The following is an 18930-nucleotide window of genomic DNA, read 5'->3' on the forward strand; positions in this document are numbered from 1 at the left end:
TACCCATTTAGGAACGAGATTTTCTGTTCCATTAATTTCGTGCTCTAGGATTTCAATCCCATCATGTACTTAAATGATAATTTTCAGACTATTGTTAATGTAAAACATTTAGATTCGATCTTTCATTCCAGAAGTAATTTATTTGGCATAAGAAGGATCCACTTTTCCTCCAATATTTTTTTTTCAACTAAGCATTTGTGGCTTTTTCAAATTTTTATTCGTTTTTTTTTTTTTTTTTTTTTAACAAACGATATCGTTAGCAGGTTAAATTGTTAATTGTTAGGAGGAGGCGATTGGTGGGAATGCAACCCGTATCATAGTACATAGACATAATTGCTTGCCACCGTTACAGTAAAGCAAAAGTAAAACGTGGATATGAATCAAAGCTGATTTCCTAGTTAAATTGACACGCATTGAAGGCTCTTAATTCGAAGCGGAAGGCGAAAAATCAAATCCAAAAAAAAATAACCGTGGAGGGGAAGAATGAGAAAGGACATTAAAGGTGTTGCTATGTTTTTTTTAAAAAAAAAACTACTATGTTGTGAGAATAAATAGTTCTAAAATAAAATTGTTCAATGTTATGTAATTTTTTTTTAAAAGTGATTTTAACAAAACAAAAATCAGTGTCTTGTTGCAGTCATATTTAGAATAGGAATGTGATTGTGTAAATCCTAAAGAATCTGGGAAAGTATTATATATTCCTATTAAGAGTAGATTACCTATTCAATGTTGTAATCCTAAAGGGAAAGATTTTACCCTTTCTACTACTATAAATAAAGGCACAATGGTTTAAATCAAGCACACCTCACAATTAAATCAATCTCTCTTCTCTCTCAATATTGCCGAACCCCTCTCTCCCTAGATCATTCAATCAAATAGGCCTACAAAATGTCTGAGTATTTAGAAAACTTTAATATAAATATTCAATGATGAAAAAGGATATAGTATTGATGCAATATAATAGTTGCTAAAGAAAATAATGCAAAGGTAGAGATTATAATTTTGTAAAAGATGTGGAAGTATACTTATCATTTGAAAATTTCATTAAATAGGCATTGTTCACTATGCTTAAAAAAAAAAAAAAAAAAAAACATTAGAAGCATGATAGACCCTGCTTCTACTTTTCTATGATTTTCTACCGTCATTGACAATAATTTTTTTTTTTTTTAGTACATCAATATTTTATACTAAGGAGAGAGGAAGTTCGACTAAGTCACACAATTGACAATCTAATTTGGTATCGAATTCGTCATCCACAAGATTCGAACCTAAGACCTTTCACTTTCAAATCAAGAGAAATATCATTAAACCGTAATAATTAATGGCTATTGACAATAATTTAAAAAAAAAAAAAAAAAAACAGGCTTTTTTTGTTTTGTTTTACCAAACACATTTGGTTCACCAGATTTTTTAATAAGCTTTTTTTTTTTTTTAAAGAAAGAAAAAGAAAAAATAAAAAGACACCACAACCCTAAAGCAGCCCTAAAATGGTGAGAAATTTTTTCAATATAATGCCTAATGCTAGTTTAAGGGAATTAACAAGCAAAAGTAATGTCCCCAAACTTCAAGGCTTAACATTGATAGACCCAAACACTAAACCGTGTCTTAAGTCTTCCCAAGGCATAGAGCATTTATTGGAGGATCGCACAGCAAACCGTGAAGCCTTAAATCAATGAAGAGGAATTTGGAGTATTAGACATTGAAGTTTTGTACAATTCGATCTTTGGTCATTGAATAAAAAATTCCGAAATATCGGTCTCTGAGCTCATTATAATATGGAGCAATTGAAAAACTTAGGGACGAAAGCTCCAATTGAACCAAAGCACATGATCAACTCTCCAAATTTCACTTTCATTTTATGATAATAAAATCAAAGGGTATGGATGTGAATATCATCCTCGAGGGATTTAATCACACACAAGATTAAATACCTAGTTGTTTTATAGGATTAACTACAAGTTTTGTTCCCTTAAATGAAGAACATTTTCCTGCCGAGAAAAGAAGTATAAATACATAACTCCCAAATTCTCCCCAAAGCTCGGATGCGAGTTTGAGGCAATTTGGCAACAAAAAAAGGGTTTTATGCGGCAACTTGACACAAAATGCAGTCACATAACTTGCACATATCACAATGTAATAACAACAACAAAGCCTTATCCCACCAAGTGGGGTTGGCTATATGAATCATAGAACGTCATAGCGCTTAGTTTTGTTGCACAACACAATGTAACAAATAATATAATTTACCTCCAAGTTCTAAATTAGAAAATAAAAACCAACTGAAATTTAATTGCGTTTTAATTCTCAGTTCTTACATATTCATCGACTCGTCTCAAACAAAGAAGGCTAAGCAAGACTAAGACAATGAACACATGTTTGGTCCACAATATTCATGTGCAATATGCATATAAATGATCATGAAAACATGGATAAAGATAACAGAATAAACGGAAACTAACCCCAATAAATATACATATGTAACAACTTTTAACAAAAATGAGTACCCATAAATGATACAGAAACAAAATAATATAAATTACCCCGTGTTGAACTGTTGATATGTACAGACTTTGTTATATGCTTGGTGATCGCCGTAACCAACACCTTGAAGAACTATCTCTTAGCTTTAATATGTTGCCAATGCTCCCGAAATTACAACCACCTGCAGCATACCGACGTTACCAATAACATAAACATACCTTTCAATTTTTCTAACATATCGATTTTGGCAAGTATCTCATCATCAAATCAAAGTTACAAGCCATTCTCTCGAGGTTCATGCAGTAGAATAAAATAATGAGTTTGTATTAGACAGTGAACGGATAGGCGGGAGTACAAATTTGATGTCATGGATATTGAATTTATTCCGCCACGTTCTAGACCATCCATTTAAGAGGTGAAGTCTCTGCATCATATGCATGCATGAAAAGAAAAGTGAAGAATGATACTTCTCTATAATTCTTATAATGGCACCCCATAACTAGCCACCGAACTTCTTGGATTGTGGCGGGTTGAGTTGAGAATCACCTAATTGCCATGTTAATTGACCAACTCAAATGCAATGAGGAAGTTAAAATCATTCCATATAGCACACATAAAACTTCCATGTATGTACGTGTGTGTATAGACCTTATAAACGTGTATCCCTTTTGATGGGGAGTCAAATCGGTATCCTGTAAACTAGGAACTTTATTTATGCATTATGTATGTACATCTGTATGCATGTTTGTGTGTGTGTGAACCGCGCTAAGAATAAAACAAAAGAGAGGCAGACTGCACTATGAGATCTAGTAACACCTTATGTTTTTCTAAACAGAGATCATGTAATGCTCCAATCTTACCATATTCATTCTCATTTGGAACAATGGTATACGCTATCGATGCTTCAACCCTTGGGCCATATGCACTTCACGAGCTCACTGGATAAGAAAGGCAGACAGTTAACAAATGTACAATGATGATTATACTACACATACAATGTGGATTACTCAAGATACTGATTATCCAAACAATGGGGTGTAGAAGAGAGAGAGTGCTCAACAAGTCTAACATCCCATGTGGATGAATTTATTAGTGTGCAAATGAATTGGTAAACTTCTGGCTCGAATTTGTGTCAATAACAGAGATATCCAGAATTTTCCAGGTCATCACATTCGATCTTGGATATGAATCAAACCGATTTCCCAGTAAAATTGACACACATTGAAGACTCTTCAAAACGGAAGGCGAAAAACCGAATCCGAAAAAAAAGGTGGAAGGAGAAGAATGAAAAGGACAATAAAAAGGTGAGAAAAAAAATTCAATATAATGCAGAATGCTAGTTTAAGAGAATTAACAAGCAAAAGTTATATCACTAAATTCAAGGGTTAAAATTGATAGACCCAAATACTAAGCCTTGTACTAAGTTTTCTTAAGGCACAGGACGTTAACTGGAGGATCATACAACAAATTGTGAAGCCCTAGATTGGATACATAGCCAGCCTGCCCAGGTTTTTAAGCCACATTTGAGCCAAGAATATCGTGCAAAATGTGAAGGCCTAAATCAGTTGCACAATAAGAATGTCCCAGATTTCTTAAGGCATGGGGCATTAAATGGCATGAAACCTTTCCTTTTGCTAGGCTAATTTAAGAATCAAAATTGACCTCGTCTGGCAAAGCATGATAAAGCTAGGAATTCAAAGTTCTCTCTTTTTTCTCTGTTTGGTGATTGCATTTGCAAAAGGCCATTAACAACTACATGTGCGCAAATGGGCAAAAATTAGAAAGTTAATGCACAAGTCAGGAGTTTGTGCATCATTTCATGTGTAATACATCAAAACCTAACTTTGTTTGGATAGTAAGAAGCATTCCGAACGCAAGTGGATGAACTCATTCATTATGTGATTAGAATAAGATTTTCTTTGATAATAAGAACGTTATCAGAAAAAAATACACAAAGAAGAGGCCTTCCCAAATGTTAAAAGACAAGCAAAAAGAAAGGTGCATCATCTTTCAAATAAAAGTAAAAGTGTATAGTGAAGAAAAATGCTCCTAGGAGGCTAAAAGATACAAATTCAAAGGCATTTTTAATGGTTCTAAACTTTCTGTGATGACATAACGGCCATATCACCTAATATAAATGATTTTATATCCGTACTCACACCAAAAAAATGAATTCAAAAACCTATCATGGTATCAGAACACCACTATCAATCACATGGTTAAAAGATACTTCAGAAAACCTTAGAGATCAGCCGCACGGATCTTCTAGGAAGGACTTTCCTAGTAATATGCTTCCTACTTGTTAAATTCTTTGCATCCGGATTACCATAGCCACTTTGAAGTTCACCTTCTATATGTTTCCTCTTTCTGGAAAGTTCTTCATTAGATTCCAAATTATCGTAACAGAAACTGTTCTTCTCAACTGAACTGGTTAACTGTGAGCATCTGCAAGGTGGGACAAGGTATAGAAGATAAGACAATTGCATATTATAATTAACAAGAACTTTTGGTTTAAAGAGAGCTTACTCTGGACTATCCCTCCCATTTGTGATGTTGTTCCTCTCCTGAAAACGGTAGTATGTTATTCCAAATCTATAACGTGACTGAAATTTATAAGCACAAAACAAACCCGTATACATTCATCCATGTTCATGCAAGCAAACACCTACACTAGAATACAAGGAGCAGAAATAAGACTTTGATGTTTAATCTTTGAAAGAAATTATTTTAATCATCAAAACCATGGTTACCTAATGATTTTGTTTTCCACGTGTGCATTATGCAGAAGCAATATATTTATATAGAACAAAAAGAGGATATGCAAGAGATAAAACAAACTTTGGATTCTTAGAAATTTTATTAACTGTTCACGTCAAATAAAACTGAATAGAGAGTTAGATTGACAATCAACAACCAAATTGTTGTAATTTAAGTAAATTTCTCTACAGTTGAAAAGAAAAAACTAATAACAGAGGATTGCAAATTAATATTAAAAACCAGCAAAATATGGAAAATGCTGGCATTTCATGATATTCAATTAGTCATAAAGAAAAAGACATCAATACATGGCAGAACAGTCCATTGCCATCATCAGATAGAAAATACAAATAACAAATCTTGAATAAACATTCAATTTGTTCCTCACAGTAGGAAAAAAATTGCAGTAAAACAGCAGAGGGCATGAAATAAATAAAATCTGTTGTTTAAATAGAAATCTTGAAGAGGTAATAACTTTATGTGCCATCCAAACACAAAGAATCTCCAACCACAACATACTCTTTTATCAGTTAAGTTAAAGCATAAGGATACTATCTTTTCTTTTTTACCCTCAACACAATATTCAATTTGAAGTATAGGGGTCCAGTATACAACTTTATTATCTAGTGTAGCTTATCTTGAACTTCACCATGATGTGAGAATTTTGAAAACAAAGAACAAATAAAACGAAAACAACAGTAAAGTACATAAACATCTAAAAAGAATCACAAACATTTTACTAAAACATCAATGATAAAACAAAATGTAGAAGTCTAAGGAATCAATAAATATGACAATGCATTATTTTTTCAGTACACCCGCAATCATGTGACAGATAGTGGAAACAGGACCATACCCACGCTTCAGCAGATTTTGGCACGTAGTTCCCCAGCAGATCAGGAACCTGCTCACATGAGCTGACTATTCCAAGTTCTGTTTCTAAATTGTCCTTTTGTACAAACAGACCCACCAATCCTCCATTTCCACAAGGTGAACATGATATGTCTTTGGAGCAACTCACAACCTCTGATGACTGCATCTCTATAGAAGCAACAGCTGAGTATCCAGGATATACCACACTAAGGTTGACAGGGCTATAATCATTCTGCAGGATTGGATTCGGACAATTATTGAGGTTTGAATTTTGATGCTCCATTATGACAGGACTTAATTGAACTTTTGATAATGAGTTGACAGCAGGAGCACAGATGGACTTCTGGAAATTATTAAGGACATTTGAATCAAGCTTGATTAAAGAGCCATCTTTAGCAAAGGAATGAGCAGCAGAAATTATCTGCTTCTGTGGAACCGAGTCAAGTTTAGATGAGACAAGTGCTTGATCTTCCACTAAATGCTCTGACACGTCTGCAGCCATGTTGCACGATCTTACTGCTGAGGTTACTGAAGTTTCAGCTAGTTTAACAGAATGATCAAGGCCCACATTGTCACTTTTTGTCGGTTCTTTATCTTCAATGTACCCATAATTTATGTTCTGTATGAAGGAACTTCTCTTTTCTTTATCACCTTTTCCAATGCACCCAAGGTCCTCATAAAGACTCATAGACTTGTTTCTGTGCACATTTTGACATGTGCAAACCTCACTTTTGAACCTCTTAGTCCACTCAGATAGGCTCGAATTGAAGTCAACATAAAGATTAATCCCCTCTTCTGACCTAACATGAAACTCAAAAGAAGAGGAAGGAACTTGTGTAGGAGTTTCCACGGAACAATCAACAGCAGTTTGAGCAGGGTATGCGCTGAAATTTATCTCCCTACTTTCAGTTTCAGGCACATTTTCCATGGTTCTATCTCTTGCCAAACCCAAAGAATCGTCAACTGAGTATTTTCTTGGGTACTCATTATGGCTAAGACCATTCCCGTTGCATTGAGCATAAAAATTCCCCCAAAGATTATACATTGGACCACCAAAACCTTCCTGTAACACATAAGAAGAATTTCCTGAGAAATCATTTAATCCTTTGAAATTCAAGACATTTATCATATAATAAAGTCCAAGCCCTAAGGCCATCTCCAGCCAAGGGCTATAGGCCACGATCGATTTTTCAAAGCAGAAATTGTTGGTTGTTTTGCTAACATTGATCACACTCTTCTAAATAGAAGAATTGGTTTAGGTATGGGTGAGAGCAGTGAGGGCTTTTGTACATTTAGCCCTAAAATTGACAAAATCAGTCTCCAACCATAGGTCTAAAGGGAATCATGCTAAGTCTGGCCCCAGGGCAGGCAACATGGAACCCCCCGGGCAGGCTAAGTTTGGCCCCAAAAAGTAATAAAATATAAAGGGTATAAAATATAGCCCTGCATGGTTGGAGATGGAAAAATTTAGCCCTAAAGTAAGTAGTCTTTAAAATATTAATTTTTGGAGGGCAGAAACAAGGCCAAGGGCTACGTTTAGCCCTCCATGACTGGAGGTGGCTTAAGAGTCCAAGTTTTCTGTATGAAATTTGAATAGGCTAAAATCTTTGAATGTCATCTTTTGTAAGTGTGATGTGAAAATACTGGAGCACTCCATTCATGCAGCACTCACAATTAGCTGAAACATGGACTATACAAGGACAGACTAACAGATCCAACAATAAGCATAAAAACATGGGTACAGTTGGAAAGTGTTCCGATTTATGTCTCTTAAATATATATATATATATATATATATATATATATATATATATAACCATGACGAGAATCCAAACGTTGCATTATTTTTCGCTTTCAGTTAACCCTGTAAACTTCATTTAACGGTTTGTAAATTCCCATTTGAAGCAAATGATTGGCCAGCTCAAGCTCCCACCTCATTAATTATCGACAAATGGGAGCATTCCCATGAGAAATTGGAGGATATCATGAAAATGTTATAGTCCATAACGTAATATTAAATCGAATGATAGTAGGATATCATTAGCCTGAAAAATGTACCTGTAAGTAAGCAATCAGAGACATTGCCAAATCCGAATGCGATTTATTTGCAGGCAAGCCATATCTTTTGCACAATGTTTGAAGCTCTTTCCTTGAGAGGTTGTAATAAAAATCCTCATTCCCGTTGTTCGCCATCAATCTACATCAGAAAAATGTAAGAACAAGGATCTCGTTTAAGGGCACATCATTAGGGTTTCAATCAATTCCAGATTGTTGAGTAGTCCTAGCAAAAATGAGTACAAAAACTAAAATGAAGACATCAAACTCGAAACAAGGACGAAAAATCGATAAAATTAACGAAACATCCGCACTAATTGCGCCACTTCCTACATGCTGAAATCGAAAAACTTCGGAAGAAGAAAGCTCTAAAATTTTAACCCTATTTGTGCTTTTGTAATGCTAATTAACCCAAATGCAACTCTAATTAGCAAAATTAAGCCCTAATTTGAACATAAACTAACAAAATTTGAATCCCTTACAGAAGATTAGCCCCTCTGTAGCTCCTTTTCAGCTCCGTCACTTTAACTTCCTGGTGATTCTGTAAACAACCGTTTCAGAGCAACCACTGTAAATCAGAGGCCTGCAACTCTAGATATGTTTTTGGCACCACAAACAGAGCATAGCAAGTGATTTAGTTTTCACCAGCAAAGATTTTCTTCCGCTTCAGATCGACCTCCTCCCGCCCTCTCTGACTCTCTCTCTCTCTCTCTCTGACTCTCCCTCTCTGGATGCACCTTTTGTTTGAAAAAAAGGTTCACCTGACCCACTCTCTGTCTTATTCTCTTTCTCCCGCGCCTCAAGCTGGAAATTTTCGCTCTATTGAACTTCGGTCAATGTTTGGTTTTGTCCTTGGAAATTACAATTAAGCCACTGTTTATCCTCTCAAAAACAATAATATTTGACTACTCACAGATGAGTGGGGACTCTTACTCAAAATTTCTTAAAATTGTTTGTTGTTAATTTATAGAATTTCGTGTTTATAATCATAACCGTTCATATTATAAATCACCCTATAAAGATCGCATCTGCAAAAAATCAATTAAAATTAAGGTCGTTTAGTTATCAAACTATTTAAAAATAAATGATAGATATTAGTAAAAGCATTACGAACCGTTTATGTATTTACTACAATAGATGGACTAAACGACCTTAGTTTTAATTAATTTTTTACAGAGATAATCTTTACAGTGTAATTCATAGTATGAACGGTTTTGATCATAAACACAAAATTCTGTAATTAAAATATTAGGAATTTTGAGTATGAGTTTCTTCATCTTTGAGTAGCAAAGTATTGTTCTTTAAAAAATTGTAGAAATGATTCTTTAACTTTAATGCAGTTAGAGCGGTGATCCTTTAACTAAAAATTCATGGTCATTATTCTCTTAATTCATCAAAATGCAGAGTTATAGTCATTTTCGTCAACTCAGTCATAATTTTGTCAAAATGAGTCATGTTGGATTGGAAAGACCATTGCTACAATTGGATTAAAGTTGAGGGATCATTGTTCCAATTAGGCTAAAGTCAAGATTTTAAAAGACGTTAAGCGCTAGTTGAGTGGCCAGCTGGGGCCTAGGTGTCACATCTCGGCCCGGGGCGGACCACTTCCCGGGCCTGCTCCACCACCGTAGCACAATATTGTCCACTTTGGGCTTACCATTCCCTCGCGGTTTTGTTTTTGGGAACTCACGAGCAACTTCCCAGTGGGTCACCCATCATGGGATTGTTCTAGCCTCCTTCTCGCTTAACTTCGGAGTTCCTACGGAACCCGAAGCCAGTGAGCTCCCAAAAGGCCTCGTGCTAGGTAGGGATGGGAATATACATTTAAGGATCACTCCCCTGTGGGATGTGGGATGTCACAATCCACCCCCTTAGGGGCCCGACGTCCTCGTCGGCACACCACGGCCAGGGTTAGGCTCTGATACCAAATTGTCACATCCCGGCCCAAGGAGGACCACTTCCCGGGCCCGCTCCACCACCGTAGCACAATATTGTCCGCTTTGGGCTTACCATTCCCTCACGGTTTTGTTTTTGGGAACTCACGAGCAACTTCCCAATGGGTCACCCATCATGGGATTGCTCTAGCCTCCTTCTCGCTTAACTTCGGAGTTCCTACGGAACCCGAAGCCAGTGAGCTCCCAAAAGGCCTCGTGCTAGGTAGGGATGAGAATATACATTTAAGGATCACTCCCCTGTGTGGGATGTGGGATGTCACACTAGGCCTTAGGCCAACTAGGCATATTTAAGTAAATATATTATATTTCATGTAAATAAGTGTTTGTTTATACTTAAAATATATATAATTTCATCATAAACTACAAAATAGAATGATATATATATATATATATATATATATTATGAAGTATTGGAACATAATGAAAACATAGAGAACAAGCATATAATATGTGTTCATTTAACTATTCAGCAAATCTCTTACAATTTATTGGAAAAAAAAGTAAAAAATAAAAATAAAAAATGAAAATGATCTATTTTTTGTCCAAGTAAGTTGCAGGCTAAGCGGGTGCCTAATTAGGTCTAGGTATCATTTCTTAATTTTTAAACGCCTAGGCATTAATCGGGACGATAGCCAGCCGCCTAGCGCCAGTGGCTAAAGTTAAGAGACTATTCCTCCAATTAGATTAAAATTGAGGATCATTGCTACAATTTTTTTGAGAAAAGATCATCTCCGGATCTCTTCCACCAAGGCCACTAGATCATGTGATGTGGGCATTTCAAGTTTCATCCAACGATTCATCTGATCATTGCTACAATTAAGCTACTATTTATCCTTTCAAAAAGAACAATATTTGGATAAGTAGGAACTTCTACTCAAAATTTCTCAAAATTATTCGTTGTCAATGTTTATAATCAGAACCGTTCATATTATAAATCACTTTTTAAAAATCATCACTGCAAAAAAAATCAATTAAAACTAAGGTCTTTTAGTTATCAAACTATTTAAAAACAAATGAACGGTATTGGTAAAAGTATTACGAACCGTTTATATATTTGCTACAATAAATTGACTAAATGACCTTAATTTTAATTTATTTTTTACAGAGATGATCTTTACAGTGTGATTCATAGTATGAACGGTTCTGATCATAAGCACAAAGTTATGTGATTAAAATATTATGAATTTTGAGTAGGAGTTTCTTTATCTTTGAGTAGCTAAGTATTGTCCTTAAAAAATTGTAGAAATGATTCCTTAACTTTAATGCAATTAGAGCGGTGATCCTTCAATTGAAAATTCATGGTAATTGGTCTCTTAATTTATCAAAACACATAGTTATAGTCATTTTCGTTAACTCGGTCAAAATTCCGTTAAAATGAATCGTGTTGGATTGGAATTATCAATGCTACAATTGGGTTAAAATTGATGGATCATTGCTCTAATTGGGCTAAAGTTGAGGGACTATTCCCAAATTGGATTAAAGTTGAGGGATTACTGCTACAATTTTTCTCATTTCGTTTTCCATATTTGCCCATTTATTCAGCTTTACGTGTGTGGCACGTGATTCATTTTGATGAAAATTATAACGGAATTGATGAAAATGAGCATAACTACACGTTTTAAAGAATTAAAAGATCAAATGATCATAAATTTTTAGTTAAGAATCTATTACTCCAATTAAATTCTCCAAATTAGTTGAGTACCACAATAAAATGACTAATCTACACTGTATTTGCCGTCGGATGAATCCAACGGTTATAATAAAATAGATGTCCCAGATTAGGCCCCCACACACAGAGTGGAATTTCGCGCCACTTTTGTCCTCCGGTGATTTTCTTACTTTTTCCTTGCCTGATTTCTCCAAGTGACGGCGGTGAAGACTGAAGAAAAAGATGCTGTGGGTGGACAAGTACCGACCCAAAACCCTAGACCAGGCAATTGTCCACCAAGACATCGCCCAAAACCTCAAGAAACTCGTGCAACTCTACCCCTCCCTCGTCGATTTCAATTCCCAATTTCTACGATTTCATAACCCTAACTTCTTCTTGTGCAGGTTGCAGAGCAGGATTGCTCCCATTTGATTTTTTATGGCCCTTCCGGCTCCGGCAAGAAAACCCTCATCATCGCCCTCCTCCGTCAGGTTTTCGGTCCCAGCGCCGATAAGGTCCCAATTTGCTCATACATTTTCCCGTTTATTTGTTTTGACCATTTGGGACTCAAATTATTGATCTTTTTCTTTTGGGTCTTCTTTCCACCTTTATATGGTTTGTTTTGGTATAAAATGGATTACAGAGCTATAACGAAAAGAATTAGATGAAGAAAAAAATGCTTAGCTCTTAAACATGCAAGGATGGATTCCTCCTTACAAGTCAATCACAATCCGAAAAGTTTGCATCTTTTTTATCTTTGCGGTTCCAGTAATGAGCAGTTCGTCCGTATAAGCCAACTCATAGAAACTACGGTTTGCTTGTAAGGAGTGGAATAGCTCCTTACATGTAAGGAGTCAATAGTTGATAAAGTACCCCACTTAAAGTTGTATCATATACATAAATCTATCACCATAATTAAACGGGCATTTTATGGAAGAAGAATGATGTTTTCTTCTATTTGAAATTTTGTTTGTTGGCGTTTGAGAAATTTTGTGATTGTGGTTGGCAGGTGAAGGTGGAAAATAGGACATGGAAAGTTGATGTAAGCTTCACCTTCTTTTGATTGATGGGAATGATCATTGTTGCAACTTCTGTAAAAATTATTGCTTATCTGTCATTTAGGTGAAAAGCTCTGTTAAATTCCGGTTGCATATCTGAATGATTAATTAATTATGAATTCAAATTCAACTTTCTCCTCTTTATGATTCATTTCTCATTTCCTTGTTCAGAAGGCATGGATTGGTGTTTCTTACCTCTATTTGTTAGCTTCTTGAAACGAAATTAGGTGCTTACTTTTATTTTGAGAGAAAAACCTCCAAAGATTGGAGCTTTAGGACATATTTTAGATCTCTTACATGATATGGCAGAAGGACACTGACATCTCCAACCTTTGTTGAGCATAGTATATTAACCAATTTATAACGCACACCTTATTTCCAGATTCATGAAAGATTATTTTCCTTTGAACATCTCCTTGTTCAACCTAAAACTATTGTTCTATTGTTTTTGATCTCCTTATAACTGGTATTTGATTAAATCCTTCACTTGCTTCATTTGATTTTTCTTGTATTCCATTTTAACTAGAATTTTTTTTTTCCTATGATTTATTATACAATGTCAAGCACAAACCATATTGAACTGACTACAATGTCAAGCACAAACCATATTGAACTGAACCCCAGTGATGCAGGCTTTCAGGACAGATATATTGTCCAAGAGATAATTAAAGAAATGGCTAAAAATAGGCCCATTGACACAAAAGGGAAAAAAGTATACAAAAGTAAGTTTAACTAATATCCTATTTCTTATGAATACACACTTATCCAATGTATACGTTTTGAAGTATTTCTTTTGTACATTCACTTGAACAGGATGCAATATTTCTTTAGAATAATTCGCTTTTCATCTTTAGTTTTTTTTTTTAATTTGTTTTCTCATCCTTTTCACAGTTCCTTGCAATAGGCATTGAATCTTTCTCTCTCATCCCCATTCAATAAAACTAAGAAAACGAAGAAAATGCAGTTGGATGATCAACAAATTGGGTGTTTCGGTCTTTACGATTTGTGTCTTGAATCTACTGATAACATGTCCTCTTTGCAATGCCAGTCTTAGTGCTGAATGAAGTTGACAAGCTTTCAAGAGAAGCGCAGCATTCTCTTCGAAGAACTATGGAGAAATATAGTGCTTATTGCCGGCTAATACTATGCTGTAACAGTTCTTCAAAGGTTACTGAAACAATCCGGTCTCGGTGTCTAAATGTGCGAATAAATGCGCCAACAGAAGACCAGGTTAAATTTACAAGCATACAACTTTTAGAATTTGATATCATAAAGTATGTTGACTTCCACTGTCATTTACTTCTCATTTGATGATTTCATGTGGAACCTTTTGTGCCAGATTGTTAAGGTATTGGAGTTCATTGGAAAGAAGGAAGCGCTGCAACTTCCTTCTGGATTCGCTGCTCGTATAGCTGAAAAATCAAATAGGAGCTTAAGGAGAGCTATATTGTCATTAGAAACTTGTTGCGTTCAACAGTTAAGTGCCAGAGTTCTAATTGGTCATCAGTTGTGTGAAGCAGTTATTTTCTTTCTATTCGCCTTGCAGGAATAGCACAGGTTCTGATGGCTATGGTCTTCTGTGTACTTTTCATGTGATTGTAGGTATCCCTTAACAAGTAACCAAGCGATTCCCCCATTGGACTGGGAGGAATATGTTTCTGAAATCGCCTCTGATATAATGAAGGAGCAGAGCCCAAAAAGGTTTGGCTCTTACAATATTGACATCTATTGCAGCATTTTGTCTGTAGTTTGAAATTGTTCTAGTTCAATGGTCAAATTGAACTCAAGAAAACACTGTAAAATGTGGAAAGCCATTGGCTGGCCTATTTGTCTAGTAGAGGCTGCCCCCATTAATTTTATTTTCATTCATCATATTTCTTTCACAACAACATATCCAATTGAACTTATGTAGATGTTTCATTAATTGGGTTGCGTCAAATAGCCAATTTCACACTTTTTCGTATTTTTTTGTTTATTAGTTATCTAAAGGAAGAAAGGAAAAAGAAAGCCACTGTGGATTGGCTCAAACTCTCTAGGTTTCTTGCTCTGATGAAAAATAAATAAAATCATTGGCAGCTCAAATAATAGCTTCTTATGCAAGATCCATAGGAGGTCTATCATCATGTAGCATTTTCCGAATTAGGTATTGGACCTTAGAACCCTCTTTGCACACCATTTTAAGAGCATGCCACCTTTCATGTTCCTCGTTCTAATTCTTGGATCTCCCACTGTGGATGCCCACAGATTTACGGTATGCATGTCACTTATTTACTTTCCTTGTAGTGAGATTTTTATGACAAGCATTTTTGGCATCTTCTAGTACTTGGACTTTGGTTTATGAATGAAGATCATGGTGTAAATTCAGTGAGTTCTTGTCAGAGTTACTTTATTATTCTTTGTTGCTTGTGAATGCTATACTTTGCCTTTAAACTTTTTCTTGTATCTTACTGTACAACCTTGGATGCACTATTCTTGGAATACTCTTTTGATAAACAAAATAACTTCTTCTTATCACATGCCCTACCATTTGTGATATCTTGATGCATGTATGCATAAATCATAATCCATCTTCCCCTCCTTTGCAACATTTCATTGATGGTTTATCTGCCATTAGATGATTGTCAGTCTCATTGGCCTTTGTGGTTTCTCTTTCTGGAATTGAAGCAGAATAGAGTCCACATAGCCAGATGTGACATAATTTTTATGCATCCTGAAGTTCGTTGCATTTTGGATTAATCTTGTAAAACATAATTCAGCCATCCAGTTCTGTGTCTAACCTCCCATGACATTTTGTCAAATTTTTCGGTCTGTCATCTAGATTATGTGAAAGAGTTGTATATTTTGAATCTAAGGTCATGATTATTAAAAAAGGCTTTATATTCCCACCAAGGGAGATTTTGTAATTACATGAAAATGGAGACCGGCTGGCCCTTGTTTAGTGTAATGCAATTATCTAACATGAAAGGATTTGAAAATTTCATTTTTGTTATTTTGTTAGAAGATTCTGTATTTAATTCATAATGGGATGTCTGAAGTCTGAAGTTTTTCCTTATATTTTTGTAGCTATATGCACGATTTTTGAAGCATGAATGGTGATTCCTGGCTTCTCATTCGGATCTTCTACTATTTCCTAAAGTTTTTCTGATAAAAATTTATTCTGTTTGCTTAAGGCTTTATCAGGTGCGGCAGAAGCTGTATGAGCTACTTCTAAATTGTATTCCTCCAGAGATCATCTTGTAGGTACAATTATTTTCCTTTATTATTGTTTTCTATAATTTGTTGCCCTACCTTATTTGTTTTAGGGATTATTAAGTGGTAAAAATTTTATGAGCTCATTTAATCCTACAGAATAATCGTTAAGTGTGTCTTTCTTTTTGTTTCTACAGTTTTTGCTCAATTGAATTTGAAAGTTATATCTTCTGTTATCTCAGAGGCTGCTTTATGAGTTATTGAAGAAATTGGATGCAGAACCGAAGCATGAGGTCTGCCATTGGGCTGCGTAGTACGTAAGTATAATCATTTTCCGTACCCTTGGTTCCAATTTGAGTTCCTTTTACACAATGTGGTTAGATCAAGTTGTATATATATTGACGATCTCTGCTTATTATGAGCTTGCATCTGTTGTGCTGCAAATAAACATTAGCATACCACGACCACAAAAGTTATGCTTAGCATGCTGACGCCATCACATTGGTCCACAAGTTAATAAAGTTTTGCACATTTGGCATTTCATGTCATAATGTCCTAATAGTCATTTTCCTTCATTTTTTAAAATCTTCCCCACCCGCTTTACATATTATGGTAAATGATAAAATCCCGAGAAGACAATGCAGTTAGGGTATCGGGTAGTATAATTGGTGGATTCTTCTGGTCGTCATTTGATGTTATTGTATGGTATTGGGAGCTAGGTTGATTCATGGAGTTCCCAAATAGCATATGCTATTTGGTCAAAGTATATGCAATTGCAATTATAATTCGGCTGTATTGTTGAATACATTATCATGGATTTGGGCATTTGGGCTTAGGCCTTCCACGGTAGTTTGAATGAGTGGGATACCTATACACAAGAATCAGGCAACCTACTGTCTAGTGTAACACTACTGCTACACTAGTGTGAGAGAGTTCAATATATTAATACTACACTCATGAGTTCAATATATTGGTATCGCACTCAGTTTCCGGCCCAAATATATTGGTATCATACTCACTTTTGCCGGCCTACTGTGGAAGGCCTTAGTGAGACCAATAAAAAGGAATTATCAGGTTTATTTTTTATTAACACAATGTATTATTTGTATCATAATATTTTATATTCCACAAGGCATAGCTTAAGCCTTAATGTGTTGACGCATAAGCTTTTTGGGGAATATCTTTACATCTTATTGTCCTCTGGGGCTACACCTTTGTAATCTTGTAGAATTATCTTTACATTGCATTTCATTTTTGTTTACAGGAACACAGGATGCTTCTTAGGCAGAAAGCCATATTTCACCTTGATGGTATTTCTATCTCTCTGGATGCAGCATGAGATTATGATAAGTAAAAACGAGGAAACCATACACATTGTTATGTTGGATGCTCTGGATTTATGGGTTAAAGTGTTTTCAAAATATACTTGACTGGAAAAAAAATGAAAAGTATTAGAATACCTTCACATAGTGAAAACAACACCTCATTGCATTTAAGGTTTCATCTATTTTATGTGTGCATGGTAGATATATTAGATTTGGCAACACTGAGTAATGTTGGATGCCGGCTTTTTATAGTGTGTGCGATATTGTTTTTGTATTCGTGTTTTTTTATTTTTTGTTTTGAAAAGAAAAAGGATTGGAATGACGAAATGATATTAAACCTAGAACTGAAAACCATTTACAATTAATACAAGCAGTTTATGTATTATTCATCCTTTCTTCTTCATATGTTTCATGTCCTTTCTCCCTCTCCTCACCATCTCCATTTTTCTCTCTACGAACAGGCTTTTAGTTTTCAGTACATATACCCAAACTGTTGCTAGATATTTGTTTGCTTACCAATTTAGATAGAGGCAATCTGCTAGTGAAACTACTTACCATATTTCTCCCGCAGAGTAACTTTTCTGGCCATCAAGATTCATTTAGGTTAGTAATTACAGCTTCCCCTTTAGCATGTGCCCTTCAAGCAGTTACAACGGCATTGGTTACATGTTATATAATATCAGATTCCGTTTTCTGTTACAACTGTCAGAATCAAGGTGGTTTTGATAGATTCTAGCATCCGATGATCTCTCTCTCCCTTTCTCACACACGCGCGCACATACATTTCTCTATGTTTGTGGGGGCTTGTACTCTTGAATGACACATTAGACAAAATGAAGTTGCCTATTGAACTGGCGTTGCCTCTAATGGAGTTCCTCTCAATCTTATTTTGCCAGCATTCATGGCGAAGTTCATGAGCATCTATAAGGCTTTCCTTGAAGCGTTTGGCTGAACACTGCACTAGCATGGTTTCCCATCGACCTGAAATGTATTTGTTCAACTTGATGGCAATGAATTGTGCACACAATACGGTGGTTATTGTGTCAGTTGATGTTATGGATGACGTGTATTGCCAGCATCATGTAAGATGGTTTCATTTTCTTCCTGTTTTTCTCTTTTAGTTTGTAGAATAGCTAGTTTGGCATCCTCCTATTGAGAAAAACTGTCAACTTGTTTATGCTGCATTTTCCTGAAAGATTGTTTTGGAAAATAAAAAAGTCTGTTTATCGGTGGAACATTTGTTATTCCATTGCCCATGGACCCAGGCATCTGGTTCTCCTCTTCGCTAAATTATCGGATTGATATCCATTCTTTTTCCACTTTCGATCGGTGGATGTTGAATCTCTCAAAAGTGGCAGCCGAGGATGGTACGGCTCAATCCCGTCCCCTTACGGTGGTCTTCTTCGTTTGCTGGGGGATCTCGAAAACCAGATGTCAATGTGTTTTTTAACACAAATCCCTGTCTCCATTCACTACAGCAAGGAAGGCCAACGTTGCTGCTTGGGAGTTTCTTGCCTCCACGCCCACTCCCGCTTTGGGACCTTCTCGTTGACCAACAACTGTTACAATTTGGGCCCCTTGTGCTTCTT

At 35.6% G+C, this 18930-nt stretch overlaps 1 protein-coding gene and 1 pseudogene across 2 annotated transcripts; one reads left to right on the top strand and one right to left on the bottom strand.

Moving 5' to 3' along the window:
- Nucleotides 1-1967: 1967 nt before the first annotated feature.
- Nucleotides 1968-8890, bottom strand: LOC137723158 (uncharacterized). 2 transcript variants are annotated; one of them, XM_068462332.1, is made up of 7 exons: nucleotides 8649-8890; nucleotides 8170-8308; nucleotides 6095-7174; nucleotides 5008-5045; nucleotides 4829-4926; nucleotides 3342-3419; nucleotides 1968-2662 (listed from the first exon to the last, which is right to left on the bottom strand). In XM_068462332.1, exons 2-6 carry the CDS (start codon nucleotides 8302-8304, stop codon nucleotides 3409-3411), a joined length of 1362 nt encoding a protein of 453 aa, XP_068318433.1. In that variant the 5' UTR covers nucleotides 8305-8308; nucleotides 8649-8890; the 3' UTR covers nucleotides 1968-2662; nucleotides 3342-3408. The 2 variants fall into 2 exon arrangements, with proteins under 2 accessions (XP_068318433.1, XP_068318432.1); XM_068462331.1 differs by having other exon boundaries at nucleotides 4722-4926.
- Nucleotides 8891-11931: 3041 nt separating this feature from the next.
- On the top strand, nucleotides 11932-18594 carry LOC137723291 (replication factor C subunit 3-like; annotated as a pseudogene).
- The last annotated feature ends 336 nt before the right edge of the window (nucleotides 18595-18930 follow it).

The sequence above is a fragment of the Pyrus communis genome, chromosome 17 (assembly GCF_963583255.1).
Source record: "Pyrus communis chromosome 17, drPyrComm1.1, whole genome shotgun sequence".
Lineage (NCBI taxonomy): Eukaryota > Viridiplantae > Streptophyta > Magnoliopsida > Rosales > Rosaceae > Pyrus > Pyrus communis.